General features: G+C 38.0%; 1 protein-coding gene across 3 annotated transcripts; it reads right to left on the bottom strand.

Annotated features, from left to right (window-relative positions):
- Positions 1 to 3,418: 3,418 nt before the first annotated feature.
- Positions 3,419 to 18,639, bottom strand: LOC104883899 (probable ATP-dependent DNA helicase CHR12). Of its 3 annotated transcripts, none has more exons than XM_010668469.4 (12): positions 18,135 to 18,639; positions 17,652 to 17,811; positions 16,289 to 16,353; positions 15,818 to 16,006; positions 15,256 to 15,405; positions 14,710 to 15,093; positions 7,691 to 7,950; positions 7,365 to 7,583; positions 6,575 to 6,782; positions 6,338 to 6,491; positions 4,890 to 5,492; positions 3,419 to 4,781 (listed from the first exon to the last, which is right to left on the bottom strand). In XM_010668469.4, exons 1-12 carry the CDS (start codon positions 18,378 to 18,380, stop codon positions 4,012 to 4,014), a joined length of 3,408 nt encoding a protein of 1,135 aa, XP_010666771.1. In that variant the 5' UTR covers positions 18,381 to 18,639; the 3' UTR covers positions 3,419 to 4,011. The 3 variants fall into 3 exon arrangements, with proteins under 3 accessions (XP_010666771.1, XP_010666773.1, XP_048493510.1); XM_010668471.4 differs by having other exon boundaries at positions 17,652 to 17,808; positions 18,135 to 18,638; XM_048637553.2 differs by lacking the exons at positions 16,289 to 16,353; positions 18,135 to 18,639 and having other exon boundaries at positions 17,652 to 17,793.
- Between the last annotated feature and the right edge of the window lie 4,087 nt (positions 18,640 to 22,726).

The following is a 22,726-nucleotide window of genomic DNA, read 5'->3' as shown; positions in this document are numbered from 1 at the left end:
GGTTTAGTGCCGTTAGATAACATGACCTAGCCATCTCCTGGTTACCCTTCATTCTTGACGTAACTCCGCCATTGGAGACATATAACATTGTCAGATGGTAAGTTGAGACGACTCCTTGGACGTCATGAATGAAAGGGCGCCCTATGATGGCGTTGTATGCTCCCGGGACATCCACCATCAAAAATTCAGCCATGACGTCTCTAGCTGCGTCACTTTCTCCAATGCGCACCGGGAGCGAAATTAGTCCTTCTGGTACCACTGACGCTCCTGTGAACCCAATGACCGGGTACCTAACCGGCTACAAATACTCTCGGCCGATCATGAGCTTTCAAATGTTGATAAATATAGGATGTTTGCAGAGCTGCCTCCATCCACCAAGATTTTGTGGACCATGGAGTTTGAGATCTTCAGAGTTACTACTAAAGGGTCGTCATGGGGATAAACGACATGTTTAGCGTCCTCTAGAGTGAATGACATCGCTGGCATCGCTGGCGGCTTCTTCCATGGCAGACTTTCATTGAATTTGACATGATGCCTGAATTCTTTCAAGCTTGTCTTTGCCCCATTTATACTTCCTCCATGGATGGGATCGCCGCTACTAACATGGATTTCACTGATCCGAGACTGGACATTACGATTTGCTGGCTTTACCAAATCTCCTTCTTTGGTCTGAGCTTTGTACTGGCTGAAGTACCCTCTCCTTATCAAATCTTCTAAATTATATTTTAGATGCCGGCAATCCTCAGTCAAGTGGCCGTGATCCCCGTGGAAATCACACCATTTACTCTTGTCTCGGTTCTTATGGAACATCTGTTTTGGATGTTGCCATTTATCACTATCCTTGTTCATCAAAAAGATCTGGCTTCTAGAGGTGGTGAGCTGAGTATACGCATCGAATCTCTCCTTGCGTTCAGCCACTTCTCGGCCGCTTTTTTTGCGGTCCCTTCTGTCGCGGTCATATCTTCCGTTCTCTCTTTCTCGGTCATTCCCTCTTTTGACCATATTTGATTCTTGTCTTCTTTCATCTCGGCCGCAGTCATTCTCGCGACCCTTCTCTTTTTTCCGCTTATCCTCCTTCTTATCTGATTCGCGGTTGCCTACTGCCCTGTCGAATTCTTCTCCCCTGATGTAGTCATTGGCCTTGCCAAGGACTGGACCCAGGGATGTATAAGACTTCCGACCCAGATAGTTCCAAAATGGCGATCCTTCCTTAAGCCCTGTCATCAAGGCCAACACGGCGACATCTTGCTGCAGTCTGGGTATCGAGACCGCTTCAACATTGAAACGGCCAATATAGTCTCTCAGACTTTCATTTGCACCGCTTAACAGAAAGCAACTCTCCGGTAGTACGCTCGCGGCGCCTATTGCTTATAAAGTGTGTACTGAATGTAGATGATAACTGAGAGAAGCTAGAGATGCTACCTGGTTTGAGGCTTTTTAACCACGTCTAAGCTATCCCGGTCAGAGTGGACGGGAAAACCTTACACCAGATGGCGTCCACCTGCGTGTAAAGGAACATATGACCTTCATAGGCCGCCACATGATCATCTGGATCAGACGTGCCGTCATACTTAGAGGACGGCATCTTGATTCTCGTCATGGAATGGTTTAGTATCTCTGAGGTGATAGGAGAGAGTTTCGGCTTGATAAGAAGGTGACCCCCTGCCGAATAGTTACTAGCACCAGTGGTGCTGTACTCACGGCGGGAGTAACCCTGAGTCTCCTCTTCAGAATGGTATAGCTCTTCTGTCTCCAATATTGCTTCTTCATAGTCAGATCGGTCTATCCTCTTCTCCATCTCACGTCCGTCTTTACCCGGGGACTGCATCTTTCGGAGCGGAGTACCGTCAGCGTTCCTACCGGCCGTAGCCAGTGGTCGCTTACGGGTTCCGCCAAGCTGCTGAGTATGGGGAGTGTTCTGTTGAGGGTTACCTGTTAGCATCTGAATGAAGGATGCCACAGTTTGCAACTGTTCGGGAGAGAACTGACTCAGTTGAGCCAGGCTGAATGGTACATTGCTACTTGGAGTCTGCTCTTCGTTCCCTGGTGTCCGGTAATGGAACTGTGGGTTCCCTAATGCTCCATTAATAACAGGCTGAGAGGAAGTCTGACCAACCTCGAGTTCTGGGGAACCATGACTAACGTTGTTGTTTGCATCATCCATGACTGCTACCTTAAAAGGATAGGAAGTCCCCTCCTTCTATCGCCAGTTGTTCCGGTATTGGAAACAGTGACGGACCCAAGGAGTGTCCGACAATGAAAGGGGATGTCCGTGAACGATGATCTGCAAGAGAACAAACGTGAGATACCCTCGGGGTGGTTGTGAGGAAACCCCCTCTGACGCTCAAGTCAGCTAGTGTCCGATAGGAATATAGAGAGAGAAAGCTTAGAGAGAGAGATAAGCTATTTTTAGTATGAAAGAGAATGTACCTGCAGGAATATTACTATTCAGCTACTTATAGGCGTACTATTCATCTGACAAAATATGTAATCCTTTGACACGTGTATGGTTGTGATGAATCTGTCAGAGGGAAGATTCCCTTTGTTTTGTCCTCTTCGGTGGCCGCGACGGCAGTCCCAACCCTTAAGTAGAGGATATTTAATTTGTTTGCTGCGAGCTCACGTCTTAGACTTCTGTTATCGGCCATTGTACTTGTCTGCTAGCACACTTGGGTATCACCCATACAGCTACCCTTAGACATGCATTTTGGTCAAGCAAAGAAACCTCAGTCCAATCCTATTTCATAATCACCCATGGTAGAGGACAGAGAAACTCCAGAAAGCAAAAGTAGAGGGAGAGAGGATAAGCTGGAAAGACGTAGAGTAAGGGAGGAACACATGGAAGGGAAAATATAAAACCCGGGAAAAGAAACTACAATAAAACCTTTTGAATAGTGTTTTTCAACTAAAAAGACTTAAAACACTATTCATAATTCATACGCAAATTAGATGGTAGACACGGGTCTACTAATTTAATTGTAACTCATAAGCATTTTGGCAAGTTCTTGCTTTTAATAGGTTTAAGATTTAGGAAAAAAGGAAATAAATTACTTTCTTGTAAATTTTAAGTTAGAGTTAGTGATCTAGCACTTCATTCTTTTTTAACCTATGAAATTGCTATGGTTTGATATAGATATGATGATTTATTTGGAACGGTCTTTATCTCTCCACAAGTTGCTAACAGGTTTTAACCTTATTACATATACAGTCTTTGATCACATTTATAACATTTTTTATAAAATACTATAGCAGATATAATTCGCTAACAGTTTAACTACTGAGATCACTATAGAAGTGACAACTTACTTAAATCGCAAACTGAGGTTTTGATTTCAAATATAATGCCTCCACCTCAGGTACAAATTTGTGTCCAAACCGTTTAAAGAAAAATAGAATGCAAAGCTTCATCCAAGGCCAATAGGTTAATATGCATATTATAAGATATTTTGATGCGATGCAAAATGATAATATTATTCTTTCTTTTTTTAGCTATTATTGAAGAAAATCGCTCGCTAGCCAAGCAGTGCCCCATCTTAGGCAGATTTACTGCACCAGTACACAGACAGGTACATTTGGCCGACTATACTTGAAGCTTCGAACATTTAGGCACGCTTGGATAAGCTTTGAGAAAACTAATGTTACATAAGTAGAACTGTAGAAGTGTAGAACTATCATCAACGCTCTCACTTGTACATATAGCATTTTGTAATACTACTTGATCTAAAATGATAGCAAGCATCGCAGTTAATTGCTACAGAAAAATATAAGCCATCACCAACCCCAGACTTGAAGAAGTTCCCATTGCAATATTCCATATTAACTTCTTGAATCTTACTCCACGTTCTAAGGGGTTGATTGGAGGCCGCAAAATCCATCAGCTCCATCGCTTTCTTCCCACCGGGCCAAAGTTCTGACCACGGGTTGGCCAAGATGTAGAGAAGGTCCTTAGGTGAAACCGTGATACTATGTACCTCTGTCTCCAAGAGTTGGATAGAAGGCCTTAAATATTAATCAACTCCATCGGTTTCCCTTGCCAGCAGAACTCTGACCCCTAGACGATTCAGACATTGATGTCGAAGATCCCATCACATTAAAGCTTGATCTCTTTTTTTTATGGGTCTTCCATGTCAGTTTCCAAGTGCCACTTCCACTTCCATTTCCACCATCATCTTCATATTCGGGTGTTTCAAAGTTCGACCCATTGATCCTCATCTTCTGAGGCGAAACACGAGGAGTTTCTTCACTCTTTCCATCACTTAAACTAGCCATATCATCATCATCACCATCATCACCATCATCACCATCATCATCCACAACTTCATATGCATTTTCCATCCCTCCATGATTATTGTTCAACGGTGAGTTTAAGTTCTCAAAGGAAACATGTTCCTTCCTCTTCCTCTTGGTCATGGCTTTGGATAAATCTTCTCCATTTTCAACAGCTTTCACCCATCGTAAGTCACTGAGAGTGTCAGCATATACCACCTCTTTTCTCTTCCGCTTACCCGTTATCTTGCCCACATCGTGATCAAACCCTTTGCTTCTTTCACTGGCATCAGTGTTTACAGCATATACCCATTCAGGTACCTCATGATCTTCCATAAGACGAGATCTATAGTTTTCCTTTTGCCTTCTCTCTTCATCCATTTTCTCAAACAGCCAGTACTCTTCATCCGTCCGTGCTGCCAACCGATTTATCTCTCTCTCACTAGGTACATCATTTCCGAGTGCACTTGTTCCTCTACGCATAATCTCTTCCAACATTTCCTTCCTATCCTGAGCTGCATTAACAGATAAATTTGAGGTCTTGTTGGATGAAATATATGCTTGAAATTACAAAAGGAAAGGAAAATTGTCTAGATTGTTAAAGTTTTGACACGTCAATATACCTGTCGATGTTGTATTAAAAAGCCCAGCCTGGATAACCTTGGCATCGATGCCCATTTTCTGTTTCGCACGTTCCAAAATCACCTCTTCAATTGATCCAACACTAACCAACACAAAAACCCTCACCTCCTTCTTCTGACCAATACGATGGGCTCGATCTTCTGCCTGTTGGTCCATCTGGGGGTTCCAATCACTGTCGAAAATTATCACAGTATCCGCAGTTTGTAAGTTCAGACCAAGACCTCCAGCACGAGTACTCAGAAGAAAAATGAAATAAGGAGAATCTGGGGCATTGAATTCTTTAAGTAAAGTCCCTCTTTCATCAGTTTTCGATGAGCCATCAAGTCGAAGGAACTTGTAATCATGCATCCTGAGATATACTTCAAGAATGTCCAAGAGACGAGTCATTTGTGAAAACAAGAGAATTCTATGTCCAGATCGATGCAGTTTAGGGAGCAACCGATCAAGCAACTCGAACTTTCCAGCTGCTCTCACTATCTCGTCCATGCGCCACATATTATACTCTTGCAAGAACAGGTATGGGTGGTTGCAGCACTTCCTGAGCTGCATTGACAGGTTTTGCAGGCCCTTTGATTTTCCTCTCTCTGCAAGAGTCCATTAAAGTTTTAATGATAGAACTATAGAACCAAAAGTGACAGAGAAATGAAACAACAAAGATGAAAAAATGTAAAGTAAACCAAGTTAAAGATAAAATTGAAGACACCCCAATTCTTTTCTAAATTTACAGGATACCTCGGAGTTTGGCATTCCATAGATCAAAATGTGGCGAAAGTTTTGCAGAAGTACAGGATTATCCAATGAATATTTTCAAATTACAAGCAGAAATTTTGTTAAGGTACAAGATAGAACACAAGTACACAACAAATACATGCATGGCTATGGATCCAATATAGTGCCTATTCATGCACTAACTTTTGTGCACCTCTCTAAATGACAGGCGTAAAAAACCTATTCGAGAATAGAAGAGCATATTCTAGTCAGGGTAGTGATCTACAAATGTCAAGTGGAATCAGAAGCAAAATGCACAAGCTGCAAGTCTGAAACAGCTAATCACAGAAATACAATAGAAATGGTGCAGAAGTGAGTTTGCACGACTCTTTGCCCAGTCAGAATGGGAAGAGGCACAAGGAAAATGATTTTATGGCTTTCTGTTCGTTTTCCAAAGATATGCTCAAGGAATCACTAGATAAAGCTCATATTACGAGATTGAGCTCTACATGGAAGTAGTAACAACTATTTGATCTCTGATGCAAGTTCCCTCAATTCTCCATACCCAAAACCATCTCATAATGCACTAAATTTAATTTGGGAGCACAAGTTTGAAAAGGCCATATTGGAAAACATAATGTAGCTCAAAATACATGCCACTATATGCAGAATCCCACCAGATAAATATATGGTAGACAGCTAACATTAAATGAATTAATACCTGACTCCATGCCGACTCTGCCCACATCTGTAACCTGTTGATAATATATCTTCTGCCAAGCAGACAAGTCACACTTCAATATGACTTGCGTCTTCCCAGGTAGATATTTCTCCACTTCATCTTTCTTCCTTCTTAGAATAAATGGCCTTATAACCTAACCACAGAAATTGCATGAGTAAAACAAGCTAAGGTGTAAAGAAAAATGAAAAGGAGTGGAAGATGCATGGAGGCACCCACATGATGCAGCCGACGAATGATCAACAGCTCTTCTTCATCGGTAATTGCAGCATCACATCGATCTGCAAAGGGTGCATTAAACCACTCTGCGAAATTCTCAACAGAGTTAAAAATGTGGGGAAGAAGGAAATTAAGCAGGGCCCACAACTCTTGGAGGCTGTTCTGTATTGGAGTGCCAGTCAGCAAAAGTCTGCGCCGAATCCTATATCTGGATACATATAGAACTTCCACAAATGAGTTTCGGTGATGGATACCAAGCAACAAATTATTTAAGGAGGCACAAATGCCCTCTTACTATCACATTCAAAAAGATGATTATGATGATGGAAGCATTTCAAAAATCTTAACTCTAAAATGAAAGCAAGATTCCAAAAGCAACATGAATAACAAACAAGATAACTTGAGCAAAAGGCACACAAACTAATAGAGGAAAACAAGTCAAAAGCACTCAACACAAGCACATTATAGACCAAGTGAACAACAGTTGAACAGTTACAGACACAAATATTGCCGCTCAGTATACTACCAAAATTAGGCACTCATTCTTCCATGATGTCAAGGTAGCTCTAACTTCAACAAAAATATAGGTTTTATATTTCTGACTTTAGGGATTGATCTGTAGAGAAAATAAGAAAGGCTCGCATTTTAATGATGAATGCAGTTTGTCAAAGTCATCTATAAAAACCTTGAGTAGACTCTGCACTTCATGTGCTTCACAATTTTATTTGCCTGACGCTTACTTAAATGTTGCGAATTTTAAGACTGTAAGAGGGATCAGGTTCGAACATACTCTGAAACAAGAATCCGCGCAAGAGCACACTCATGATTTTTCAATCGATGTCCTTCATCAACTATCATGTAATACCAGTGAATTTTCTTGAGGTATTGCTTATCTCTCATAATAAGGTCATAGTGAGTAATCATGACACTGAATTTCCCTTCACCAAAGTATTCTTCCCTGATTGCTTTCCTCGTCTCTTGTCGCCCATCATAGAGAACAGCAACAATACTAAGTCAAAAAGGATTTACGGGCAACATTAGTGCAGATTACGAAAACAGTGGATTAGAAATGCAGAAAAAAGACATCATGACAGAAGATAAGCAGAAATCTTATACCTTGGAACCCATGTTTGGAATTCATGGACCCAGTTAGGTAGTACAGCCTTTGGTGCCACAATCAAGTGCGGCCCAACCACATTTTTATTCTCCAATAGGTAAGCAACTAAAGAAATGGTCTGGATTGTTTTACCCAATCCCATCTCATCTGCTAATATACCATTCAAATTGTTGTTAAAAAGTGAAAGCATCCACTGGAGCCCCTCTAACTGATATGGTCTAAGCTCTCCACCTTGAAGCAGTGCTGGTTGCTCAGTTACCTGCAGCAAAAATATGTTACTCTTTGTCTTCTAGTTTTTCTATATTCAAGTACTAGGAAACAAATTGCATGCATACAGGTGACTCTCAGTACACGCCATTTCAGTCACATTGACTGACCGCTTTGAGCCCTTTAAAGCTATTCGAAAAACAGAAAAAAGGTATCAGGCAAAGGAACCAATTATTCTCTCACCTTTCGCCTCTTCCCATGTAATTTCCTCTACATTAGAAAAGCATTTATTTAATGAGGAACACTTTGATGGTCACCCAAAGTCTGCCTAAAGCCAAACCACAAAACACACATGTACTATTTGCAGATGATATCTGCCTGACCTGCACAGAAATCTACAACTAGTTCAACTCATCTGAACCAGTTTTAAGTGATTCAACAGCACCTGACAGAAGTGAGATTATAATCCTCTGTAAGGTAATAGAAACGATTGGTTCAATCTTCACGAACAAGGCAAGAAGTCCGTTAGTAAGTGTCAAACAGCTCCAGCTGCCTGTAACAAAGTGTGCAATCCAGAAAATTGGCGTCTTTGAGCTGTTTAGTAAACAATTGAAATAAAGGGCTGTAGGCTTTGAATGAGCTGGTAAATTACCATGGCCCAGGTTGGTGCATAATATTTGCCTTACAGGTAGATCTGGTTTGTGGTACTCGGATGCCTCAATAGCTGCTTCTGTTCTTGAACAATGAAGGAAAAGCCTTAATGTCAGAAAAATTATGTAGAGCCACTCAGCATTTACAGTCACCAGAGGTCATAAGATACTGAATCCAGTCTGGTAGTGGACACTCTAAGAATCTGATGTCAAACTTTACTCAGCCAAAGCAGAGTTCCGTTGTCTGCCTCACAGATCAAAAAGGGCTTCCAATTGTCATGTACCACAGATAAAGATAAGAAAAACGAATAAATAAAGCAGATTTCCAATGGTAAACCTGTACTTTGGTTTAATATCTTTAGTAAACCAAAGAAAACCTAAATAATAGAGATGACCTTCTATGAATATGCACCTATATTCCATGGCATTAATGAGGGATTCTGTTAAGCTTAACATTAACTAGTTTTTCTTAGACTACCCTTGGTTAATCTAACTTAAACAATGGAATTACCTCCTTGTTTCTCATTAATAATCACCAATCAGATCTTCTCATCTCCCTCTGAAATTTTTTATTCCTTTCATTAATTGTTCATCTTCCTTTCACTATTGCTCTGTTCTCCGTCTAATATCTAGAAAACTGATCATCTATGCACATTCTTAATCAAATTCCTAAAGCGTCAAGATGAGGCACAGTCTGCAATTTTAATTTGAAGGCAAAGTCTGCAACTGAACGTGTACCGAAAGCTGAAGAGAGCTGATGATTTCCTTTATTTTGAAGTCTTCAACTGAATCTGAAGGTGCATGGCCGAATATATTGGAATTAGGGGATGAATTTGTTGGTCAATGCACCTTTTCAAGCTTTTGCTGCAACTGAATTTGATGATAGTATGGTACTTGTGAATTTTCTTTGATATTTGGTTATTGTTTTAGAAGATTTGGCTACTTTTGATTGCATTCTAATCTCGTGCAACTTTCGTTTATATATGAAATTACATTCTCTAATGGGGCAGCAAAGGCAAAGACATGGGAGTTCTGTAAAGAAAAAAAGGTTTCACTGGTTTATGTAGGAGAAGGAACAAGTAGACATTTAGGAGGAAATATTATCTCAGAGGACTGTTCTTCTTTACGATAGATTGGTTAGATTAACCTAAGTGAGTCTAAATGCAAAACTAACAGTGGGATTACCGGAATTCCCTTATTGTGCCACAGAAAAAAAAATTAAAATAATAGAGGGTCATCTGTAATAATTATTCCTTTTTTTAGTTCAAAGATAATAAGCCAAAGCACAGAGTTACTAATGAGAATCTCCTATAAATTAAACAGGTTTATTATTTGTGGCCAGTTGCTTATCCTTCAAACAAATTTGAGGCAAAACAGTCAGCTGGCTCAGTTTGTAGACAAAGATGCCAATTTAAGATCTTTAGCTGGATTTTTTCCCTAAAATTGACGACAGGAAAGTCTACGACACAGGTGGCACAGAGGGCAATACAATTGCAGTTATGCTGAGAGAAGAAAAGCAATTGGTGCCTCAAGCTTTGGTCAAGGACATGATTCAAAATTGTACTGCTTCATATCAATGGCCAACAAAATATGAAAGGAAACTGAGACAGTATCTAGAGACAATTTGATGTTCGCCAAAGCAAGATTTTGTAATTTTTGTTCGTTCTCTAGCTGCTTCTGCTGTGTTTTCTGCTTATATTTTATAAGCTGAGTCCCACTTTCTATTTTAAGAGGTCTTTTGGTGTTCCACTCAAACCCTCAAGCCCTTTTATTACAAGGGCGTACTCCCTCGGTCCCTAAATAGAGTTCCCATTTCTTTTGGGCATAAGTACTAAGGAGAAATCATAAGTGGGACCTTAGTTGTATTAAAGCAAAATTAAAAATTGATATTCGTCGTACACTATTCATGAATAGTTTATTGAGGAGAGACAATGTGGGCCACTTTAAAAAGTCATCTTGTTTATGGAGAAGTGGGTAATATAATAAAAAATATTGAGCTAAAAAATATTTTAATTGGTGGACCCATATCAAATAAGGAAATGGGAAATCTATCTGGGACAGACATAAATGGACAAATGAGAACTCTATTTAGGGATGGAGGGAGTATATTTATGGAGAAGGAAAGAATCCATAAAATAGATGACAAGCTACCCTTGTACAAATAAGAAAAAGGGAACCTTAATACGTAATGCTAAAAAGAATACCCCCATCTCCACCACCAAATATCACCATAAGTCGAAGCAATGACAAGATAGTACACAAAAAGGACCAGAAATACTTTTGCCTTGGAAAATTCTAGAGTCAAGAATACCTTCCAAGCATCGACATCAAATAGCTATGAGTTTTCCATGAATCCATAGAATTTTATTCATTATTTTAGTTGTTGAGATCAAAAATGAGCAAACAGAACATAAAAGAGATTGAAACTGTGATGCTCGGACTCCGCATACTACCCAGCCATATCTGTGACAACACGGTGCGACCCAGGTGCAGACACGGAATACAGGGACAGACCTGGGAGGGAGAAGACGGACTCGTCAATTCCTTTTTTCCTTTGGAGACTATGGCTGAGTCGAGGGTTTCTGCATCTTTTTTTGTTTCTCTAGCTGCGTTTTTTTCTTCTCCCTTCTTTCTGACGTCTCTCTCTCCCCCAATTAAATAAGTACTTTAACTTGGTTGTGGCTAGTAAATACTTAATAGTCACATGGGATTCCAAGGCAACTTTTACTACTGCTTTGATTTTTAAACAACAATACGGTCATGTGGGTCAGGCAGTAGTCATTATTATATGTGTATTTCGGTACTTCTCATACAGTCAACATCTTTCTCTTTTCTGTATACAAACTTTTACTAGAGGAGTTAAATAGTTTTTTACAGAAGACTGCAATTTTACCAGAAAAATAATTTCTTGATTTGTAATTATACTTAACCTTTAAACACTGACGAGTCCCCCGAGTCCAACTTAACTTTTTTGCATCCTGCTAAAACGTGTTCCCGAGTCCATGATTTTGAGATTTCAAGGATCCGACACTCGGATCCGTGCAGTCGGACCAATTCCGAGCATCACAACATCAGATGATAGCTGCCACTTCGCCAAAAGATTGTTGGTGTAATTTTATTAAGAACTGTGATTCAAGTCTTAAAGTCAATATTATCTACTAAAGAGGGTCGCGAAGAAAGAACTAATGGAAAAGTGGATGGAGCCTTGACTATGTTTAGTTAACTTTATTCCAAGACCTTATTGCTTATTTCAAATTAGATCAGGCAAGATAATTTCAGATCAAATCATATCAAAAAAATTAATTTCCGGTCGGTCTAGACCCAAAAAATAAGTTCTGATAAGATCATAAAAAATAGGGCTATATTTAGAAAACTAATTATAATTGCTATTTATCAGCACTAAAATAGTAAAAAAACATACTTATTAAACTCTGAGTAATCATAATCCATACTATTTAGTTATCATAATTTCCACATTCACACTTCAAGTTTTCACCCGATGCTATGAGTTGGATATACCATTTTAGATTACATAAATATCAAACTAATAGCAAATTGTGATATGTCCAATAATAGACGTAAGAGAAAAAGAAGGATAAGGTACAACTTGAAATAACACAGATTGACAGAAAAGTAGAACACTGAAATTGATCAACGTTGATAGTGATTTGTACTTTTGATGTACGGTAAACATACTTTATAATAATTAGTAATCATCATAAATGTATTTGTCACTATTGTTAATTTTGTTACGATACTATAAATTCGAAAGTCACAAAAACAAAAGTTTAACTTCAAATAACAATAACAATAACAATAACAATAACAATATAAGAATAATATATTTCTATTATCACAGTTGTCATGTATTTTCTCATCAGATATAGTAATATTAATGACATAAAAAATAGTAAAATCAATAATCAATAATAATAGTATTAGCAACACTGTTGATGATAATTATAAAATGATGATGAAGATTATTAATATCATTCTAAAAGCAATCATATCATATATCTATTAAAAAAATATGTTCAAGACCAGATTTTGTTCGGAAAAAATAAGTTCACACCATATCCGATCTTATAAAATAAGTTCAGACTTCAGACAATAATTGATCATAATGTATATGTTCCATTGAATATGTAAATTAGAATTCCCTTTGAATTGAAAGGCCTAACTCATCCAACTCTGACAAATTCACCTCCGTTGTGAAATGAAATCTTAATGAGACTTCTCCAGTTCACCCCCTTTCCAAAGAACATGAATGAGAAAAGGGCATTGTGAATGGAACAAAATCAGATATGACGAGAAAATGAAAGACCCCTTTTCCAATATCTTCCCAAAACCACATCTTCTAAACCAAATCTATATCAAATGTCACTTGGATAAGAACCAAAAAGAAATGATATAAATTTCAAGGAACGTTTGTGTTGGTAAATAACCTAACTGGGCCGCCTGTTCGCCATACTCACATGGGATACCTTTATGCTAAAAGGTCTCTAACCTTCAACACCGAGACAATGCTCTACAGACCAAGATGCCAACCCAACACATCTCAGGCTTAGAATAATAAGATAATTGACCTTCTGACAGCAAGCCTGTCTTACAACCCTTTGCCACCCTTCACAAGGGCCGTCTAATAGCGCGTGCAAATGGACCAACCACACAATGCCCCGCTTTTTAGAGCGCCCAAAAGTCTTAAATTAAATGTGTTTTTAGCTATATTGTTCAAACCCGAGCTTTATTTTGTCAAAAATAGTTTAACAATGATATATTTTGTAGAATACATTATTTATAATTTTACAATCTATGCATATTATTTTTATATTTAGGTCCCCAATTTATAATTAGCACAGGGGCCTCAAAAATTTTAAGATGGCCTTGCGGCCTTCACCACTCCCTCCGTTTCCTAAAAATCTTCCTTGTTACTGTTTCTACAAATACCAAGGAGGATCCATTTCTATGGGGTGTGGGGTGGATAAAGTAGGAGAGAGAAAGGGGTTGAGATAAATAAACAAATAAAAAGGGGTTAAAGAAGGAGAGGGAAAAGGAGTAAAATTGAATTAATAATGTAATGGTGGACCATATGATAGGGACATGAGAGGGTAAAAAGGAAAAAAATCCAAATAAGGAATAAAGTAAAAGAAGGAAGATCTTTTGGAAACGCACTTAAACGGAAAGAGGGAAGATCTTTAGGAAACGGAAAGAGTAGTTAGTTGGTTGTAAATACATACAACTCTTTTCTATAGTGTTTGGTCCATATTCCTCTTTGGAATGTCCCAAATCCCTACAATGTTCCAATACTTTTCCTATTAGATCCTTCATTCTTTTATGCCTTCTTTGTTGTGGATGTCAATTGATTCATTGTCGTGTAGGGGTAACGAGACATAATTCTGGCTCATTTTCATGTTTCTATCAGATAAAGGTCAAAAACTGTTCATCACTTCTATTTTGACTAGTTCCTTAGTAAACGTTTTAGTCAACTCATGCAAACATCTTGAGACGGAGATCCTTTCAGGTAGTGGAATAACCAACTTAGCAAGAAAGGAGGTGATTGAACTTTAAAGATAGCAGAGCCGCAGAGGCTCAAGGGGCTTCGGAGTAAGCAAAGAAGAAAATTGATGCAGAGAGCTGTTGCAGGTAATCGGTGTACTTCTGCATGGACAATGCTATGATCCCAATTCCAAAGATCAGTCCTTGTAGATTCATGTGAAGCAGGGATATAAGCTCCTCAGATTGCACTTCTTGCAACAAGAGCTCACATTCTCCTACCCAGTCTCATAAATCCTTCCCTAAAATTCATTAAACTTCATGATGGCAATTGAAAAATGTGGCACAAACACCAGAACCCTTGTTCATGATGAGTGTCCACAAACCCTTTACATAGCCCAAGGCTCCAAGCCATTAAATTTATGAAAATTCTACCCAAATCCCCCCATTTTACCCATCAAGACCTGCAACGAGCACATTCCATTTATGACATCAAGATTTTGATGATACAAGACCCACAAATATAATTATGGAACTCTTACAAGACTAACAAGTAGGCTTCTCTCAGTAAAGAGAAAAGATGACTAATCCAGCCAGCAAAGCAATGCACAGAAAATAAACCAGAAAGTAGTAGAAGTAATAAATGATCATGTGTAAAACTTCTTTACCTTTTCCTGAATGGAGTGTACAGCTGAATTATACTTCCTCTGACCTTCAAGTAGATTGCCTGCCTTGCCAAAATCTTCGTCGCTTGCTTCAACATCTTCTTCAGGGATAGGAGTTCCTTCTTTCAGGATCTCAGATTGTTGCATACCTGCACCAAACCCTTCTAACGGCTCAATACCATCTGAATGTTCTGCATCTTTCTGCCGTTGAACTGCAGCTCCAAGAGAAACAAGAAGGTCATTTGTTTTCCCAAGAAGCATGGTTAATCTTTCATTTTTGCTCTCCTCAACCATTTTCATATATGCTTCCTGATCATCTTTCTTGAGAGCATCCATCCTCATTTTCTCTTGCCTTGTGGCACGTTGCCTTTGTCTTCCATGCCACGCCTGGGAAATCGCAAAGTCAGAACATATCCCTATACTAGATAAAAATACCTTTGCATTTCAAATTTTCCTGGCCTGTCCCCTCCCCTTCCCCTTTATTTTTTGCGATAAATTTACAGCATCAACATTTCAGAAAACTGACGGTGAGAGTGAAACATAAAGTACCATAACCCCGTCATTCCTCTGTTTCCTACGTTTTGAAGAAGCTCCAACTTGTAACTGGAACTCACGAGCTGCATTGAGCAAATCTGCAAAGAATTTCCTTTTTCTTGTCTCCACATTGTTCTTCTCCTCTTCTTCTAATCTAGATAATCTCTGCAACAACACAATTCACCAAATCAACAAGAGACTTCAATATCAATACACTGACAACTTACACACTTCCAGAAAATGCAATGACACATGAGAAGTGGAGAAAATATCTAACTCAGATCTAAAGCTCTTGTTAAGGCTACTAAAATAATGCGAACATCCCTTTTCCTATTTCCTTTTGGAGGCATGGCCTTCCATCAGACATTCACTGAATCCTGTGGCCAATGGTAGTTATCATCATATCCAAAACTTTATAGAAGCAGTAGATGGAAATTCTAACAAGCACTCAAACTGTGAAACATATAGTCTTAACAAAGAATGAGACTTGATGAAAAGTGAGAGAAAGATGAATGTAAACTCCACTAAAAAAACAAATGGAATGGAGAGAGGCAGAAAAAGCATAAGCATCACAAACCTCTGCGTCTCTTTTTTTCCTCAATTGGTCATCACCCTCTCTAGCAAAAGGGCATCCCACGCCATAAAAAGGGCGGCGCAACCGTGTCATTCCCCAATCAAATAACTGCTGCTCAGGATGAACACACTTGAGACGCAGCCAATATTCTGAACTTACTTCAGAGCGAACCTTCTTTTGCAGCTCTGCTAGCTGATTGAATAAACAAAGCAGAGCATGTCATCCCTCCAGTCCAAATAAAGCAATTGCCATTAGCCCATTACTATACATTCAAGGGGTAATTAAAGAAATAATTGAAAGAACCCTTAAGAATGCAATGACATCTGACATGCCTGAACAAATGCATTGTTAAGGTTAACTGGCTCTTGATACAAAAGCCAAAATAAATAATCTAATGTTAAGGCTCAGATGGTAATTTTTTGACCAAATTTTGTTTTGAAAGAAACATTTCGAAAATAATAGCACAGCATTTACCTTCAGACCATAAAGTTCAAGCAAGCACTTTGACTGCAAATCCTCGCCTCTACTTGATGGCAACTCTGGTGTTATCGTAATGCATTAGTAAGCTATAGAACAGCTCAAAGATTGGCAAATTATGAAAGTAGCTTACTTCTTTATGTGCCGGATTCCCTTGAAGTTTTATAAAACAATCTGATTAATTGCAAAAGCGACTATAGCTCATAAGATTCAGTCATACAAGTAAGCTAAGCATTTTTGAAGTGCATCACTGCAGACCCATGCCACAATTTCATTACCACATTGTGCATCAGCACTAAGTTGACAAGAAATTTTAGTTTTTCTTTACAGAAAAAGACCATACCAACTAAAATCCAACTTATAACGACCCACATTAGTGCCTAGTAGGTCTGCCTTACGCCATTATAGCAGAAACTCTAAGAGGTACACAAAAAGGGAATGCAAATGTAGAATAAAATGATGGTCAATGAGAAGACCTACAAATACAATGGGATCTACATATTCAATGACATGCAGCAAGCTTTATAAGCTTCTTCATTGTAAGGTACATGACTACCACTAATTTATATAAGTATGCTGACATGCCATTAATTAACAACAAAAATATATACATGTCAGTCCACTAGATGAGTCAATCTCCGAAGTACAGATCTAGTAAAAGAAGCAATACTCTTCCCTGCTCTGTACATATTTTAATTTATATAAATTAATATAAAATCCATTTAAAAAAGCTGAAGCATAAGTCTCCTACAGCGAATAATGGCCAGGGGGCTAGCCACCAGTAACTAACAAATAAGTTCAATGTATTAATCATCAATGCCTAAGACTTTGAGACTTAATATCCTGAAAAGGCACAATAACATTGCTGATTTTTTAAAGCTAACATGAGCACTGAAACTTAAAAGACTAGAAGCCCTACTTTAAGATAAACTCAAAAGCAATGACTTGCAAGTACTTGAAAACACCAAAATCTGAACAAAAAAAAATCCTTTAATATGTAATCTATCAATAACTAAAGCACATATCAACAAGGAAACTGAGTTTACACTCGCGTATTAAGCCAGTGCTATAAAGCAATGGAAGTATCACTAAATGCATGAGCATCTGCAAAAGCACAAAGAACAGCTACTAGAGAGCAGTACACCACTTATAGATAACATTCTAAATCAGCCATATGATCCATTTAGCAGCCCAACATCTTCTGAGAGAAAGCAATCTCCCAGTGAAGAGATTAGACACATAAAAGAAACATCCATGAATAAAAGCTCAATAACAAGTTAAACTCCACCCAAAGAAAACGCAATAACAAGTCCAAAACTAACACTTGTAATATCAAAACATACTAGTACGAAATACCAACCTTCAAGTTCAGTTAACCGATGCTCGACTCTACTCTGAACACGGCTCTCATTCAATTCCGTCAGCGCACTACTAGACATGCATTTTGGCCGTTGCTTTACCACAGCATCCTCAAATTCCATAATCAAATCCCCATAACTAGAGATACCAGATGCCTCCTGCTACTCAATAAAAATTCCCACTAACTAAATAAAATTCCACATCATGCACACAACTGGAAGCGTAAACAACATATAGAACAATACCCTAATCAACCACTAAAAGCTCAAACTCAAAAATAAAGAAAATCCCCAATTACAACCCCAAAAAAAAAAAAAAAAAAAAAACCCTCTTACAAAAAAGCAGCTATACAGTTCAATCAAACATAAAAACCAAAATTCCCACAAAATCAGAACAACCCAAATTAACCTCAAAATCCAAATCCAAACAAGACCCATTAAAGAAAACAAAGAAAAACGAAAAAGATAAGTTTGAAGAACCTTACTTTATTGGAATTAGAGGATGAATTAAGGGCAAAATCCCCGAATTGGGCGGCATCAGAAGGCGAAACGGTGTCATCTTCGACGCCCCGATAAATGGAAGAAACGGTGGCAAACACTTCTGGGGGAAGAGGGAGGTCACGAGAGAGAAGATTGAGAGCACAAATCAAAGTTTTAGTCTTCTCAACGTGGTCAAGAGAAGAAGGTATTGTGGTGGTTGGAGAGTTGTTCTCCACCACCTCACTAAACATGGCGGGAAAGATGAAGGAGGGTTCTTCTTCAACGGCTAAATTTCATATATAATTAAGAGGAGAAACAGAATTTGCGCCAACGAGTGGAGTGGGTTTAAATCTATATCTCTCTCTTTCTCTGATTAACTGAGACGAGAGTTTGGGGTTTTGGTGTGTTTTTCTTTTCTTTTTTTTTCTTTTCTTTTCTTTTCTTTTGGTTTTTCTCTTTCTTCTTCTGCTTCTCTCTCTTTCTTTGCCCTTTTGTTTTATATAGTACGGTTGGTTTGAGGGTGCCGATGTTGCCACGGAAGAGATGTGTTCTTCCACGATAGACTTGAGGCTAGTCCCAAAAGGCCCTTGGTGTAAATGAGGTTCACCTACTTCTAAAGAGAGGTGTTTGTGGGCTCGATGATTAGCTAAATTCGAGGGACTTAGAGTGTTAGAAGAGTGGGTTTGAACGATAAAGTTTTGTAAAATATATTTTATAGGCGAATAAGGCGTGCTCAACTAATATTAATGGCGGGATATGGGCAACATAGATTTTTACATCTTGATATGTCTTGCCTAGGGTTGTTCAGAGTGCGGTCTGGACCGCACCAAACCGCAACCCAAATCGTTTTTTCGCGGTTTGGGTTGGTTTGCGGTTTCAAAATTGCGGTTTGGGCTATGATTTCAAGCAAACCGCGGTTTGCGGTTTGGGTTGGGTTATAATTTTTGTAAACCGAAACCGCACCATAAACCGCAATCTTATATGAACTTTTTTTAAAAAAAATATTATCTATTTTAATTTTTTTAAATACACTTGACAAGGTGGCATACAACTAAAAAAAAGAAGTTTGAGGTAAATAACTTGGACACTTTTGATAAATTATTATTTATGTTTAATTATGAAGTCAACTTCCTATTTATTTGGACTCTTTATATTTATTTAATAATTTTTTTACTCTTAGATTAAAAAAATTAATGTTGCGGAGCAAAAAAAATGGTTAAACCGCAAACCAAACCGCACCAAACCGTTTTGCGCGGTTCGGTTTGGGTTGGTTTGGGAAAAAGTGCGGTGCGGTTTGGGTTGGGAAAATGCCAAACCGTATATTTGCGGTTTGGGTTGGGTTACATCCCAAACCGCACCAACCCAAACCGCGAACACCCCTAGTCTTGCCTCATTATGATTTCGTAATTTTTTCTTTTTTAGAATCATTTATAATTATCTTTAAGAATTTTTTTATAAATGTTATCTAGAAGGAACAGTAACATTTTATTAATTAAAGTCATACAATAGCGCTACAATATGTAGTCTGAAAAATTGTGTCAAAAAAGAGGATTTTAGTTTGTGACGATATAAAACTAAAATTTTTCATTAGAAATGGAGGAGTGAGGCAACTAAATATTTTTTTGGAGGGGGGCACTAGGGACCCCATGATAAGATGAAAGCCCCTATCAAACCGATACCTCTCGCAGGTTAATTTAGCCTGGGTTTGCGGGCAGACACTTTGAGTTTGGAGGGATGCTAATGGGAAACCCTCTCCCAAAGTGCTCCTAGTAGGAATCGAACCCCCAACCTTGAGGTTGGAAGGTTCTCTTTTTGCCAGCTTTTTTTTTTTTGAATAGTAAAATTAATTCATTAATAAAAAGTCATACGACATCTACATAAGCAATCGAATCAAACAAATACATAAGTTGAATCAAACAAAAATTTCCTTCATAAAAACTACGATCGACAAACAAATCTTGCAATGTGGAACATCTCCCGCTTATATCGCTGGAAAATACAGCTTTGTTGGAGAGACAATCTAACGATCCCTTGTAGTCGTGAGGATGATTTCCGTCGGATTCATCTGACCGTATTCGAAAAATTGGTAACCTTTGTGATCCCGCATAATTTTTCACCAACAAAATAATTTCACGGCAATCCATTAGATCTAGTATCCCGGATTATAACCTGTAGAAATTTCCCCTCTAAAAGAGGAGAAAAACCTTGTCTTTCGAAGGAGGTCGAAAAACCTTGTCTTTCGAAGGAGATCGAAAAACCTTTTCTTTTCTTACGAAGGAGATCGAAAACCCTTTCTTTCGAGGGAGAAATCGTTATTGGAAACCTAAAAACAAATAAAAAACAAAGGTGGGGGCTTTCCAACGGTAAAAACCGATGGAAGCCCCTTTAAAAATCAACAATGGAGGCTAGGGTTTTTGAGAGTAGGGAGGAGAGAGGGGAAGTAGTGCTCTTCTCTTTTTCTTTTTCTTTTTCTTTTCCAGCTTGGTGAGGCAACTTAACATTATGTCTAGGTTTTCCACTTAACAAAGAAAAAGATCGCATGATCCTCGTGATGAGTTTCGTCCCTAGTGGCATTCTTAAATCTTACTACCTCTGTATTTTTTTAGTTGCATTCTTAAATCTTACTACCACTTCAATAAAAAAAAATAATCACAGTCTCATGATTTGAGAAGCCTACTCTTTCTAGATCTCCAACATAGACTCGAGTCTGAACCTAGCCATGTCAAATTCTTTTCCAACCTATATCTATTTGAGTAACAAATTTAACCTTTTATTTTCAATCCAAACTCTCTTTGTCCCTGAAGGACTCTTCGATGCTTCCATTGTCTCTGGCAATATCTGACTTTGCTTGTATGAACTCCCTAGTGAAGAAATTCCAAATGCTCACACAAAGAACTTATTATAACACCCCCAAAATCCATACACGTCTAAACTACGTCGCATCAACTTTGGGAGTGTTACCGCCGCGGTGAAACGCAAGGCTTATTGAAATAAAACATTTAATTACTTAAATCATTATTATGAAAACTAAACTGCAGCGAAAATAAAAATGTAAACTACAACTCGGGAATCATCAACGACCCCATTTTATTTAAACTACAAACTAAGTAAATCATAATAGTTCTATAATGTTTAACCACAAACGTTATAAAGTTTAAAGACTAGAGAATATCCCTTGTATGCTCAATCTCATGCAGGAACACCAGCACACCTAGTCTGCTCCCATTGTAGCATCAATGGTTAATCACAGGTCAACAAATAACACAACACAATCAGATATGCTAAGTACATAGTAAAACATTGAGATAATATAATAATCATAAACAAAACAATAAGAATCGTTCCTAGACATGATACTACGATAGTATCACATTCATCACTTTTATAATTAGTTGGCAGCGAACGGGCATCGTTATCTTACTAGAATCATACAAGCTACTTAATCCTTAATAGACCACTTGGTCTATTAGATGAAATGCAAATACGATTTCGTTCCGTCCCACATCCATTACCTTAGTATGCATACCCCCAAGATCATATGGAACCTTACGCCTACTTGAGTTATCAAAATTCATAAGGACACTACTGTTGTCACAATAGGCCTGCGTAGGAGTGTAGAACAAGTCTCACACTCCCTCAACTGTTCATCACTTGTAGAGAGTCCAACTACAAGTTTATTGCCAAAATCCTTTCTTAGTATTGTCCATTCACACCATATTAAACATATAATCATTTAATGTTCTTTCTTAGCTACATTGCTCAATTCTTCAATTCTTGTAACATCCTTGTTACACCGTAAATCAAAGGATATCAATCCAATACTTTTCATGGTTATGATACGATAGAATTGTGCATTTAAATAACAACGCGATCCAATTCACAAGTCATACAATCAAGATTACATATAGATTTCAATCCATTTCATGCTACCAAACAATCTCATCAATCACAACCATACAATCGTTCCATATCATGATTCTAGGTTCCAATGAAATAATTCATTACCTAACATAATACTAGCATATGCAACTGAACTGGTACGAGAATGTACCTTGAAACGAAGAATTTTCGCTGACTATTTAAACGCTCCGCTTAGGAAATCAGGACCTAATCGAATAAGAAAATATATCAGTGCTACTTCCTTGATATTATGAACATAAGACAACGTGACTAACTATATAAGACTTAGTGTTTCGGAATATAAAAATAACTACTCTTGTTGTCCACTTCTTCTTCTTTTTTTTCCATAACTCTATTGAAACTAACACCTTTTAAGAACCAATAACAATGTGCAAACTGACTTTTGTTAACTTATACTATACTTAGTCATAGTGCCAAAACTTAACCCACTATACATACGTATAATTTTTTAAAACATAATTGAGAATTAAAAACGTCCTAAGAACTAATAGTGTACTCAACAATCTGATTTCTTTAACTTTTACTATATTACCTTTACAACTCCACTTAACCAACATATCCAAGTACTACCAAAAATCATATTTGAATAATAAGATTATTATAACATTACAACTATAACTAATAATTTGATTTCTTTTACTAACTTTATACCTTACTTATAATTACAAAACATAAT

Source organism: Beta vulgaris, chromosome 3 (genome assembly GCF_026745355.1).
Source record: "Beta vulgaris subsp. vulgaris cultivar EL10 chromosome 3, EL10.2, whole genome shotgun sequence".
In the NCBI taxonomy this organism is placed as follows: Eukaryota; Viridiplantae; Streptophyta; class Magnoliopsida; order Caryophyllales; family Amaranthaceae; genus Beta; species Beta vulgaris.
This window is presented reverse-complemented; position numbering and strand designations above follow the sequence as displayed.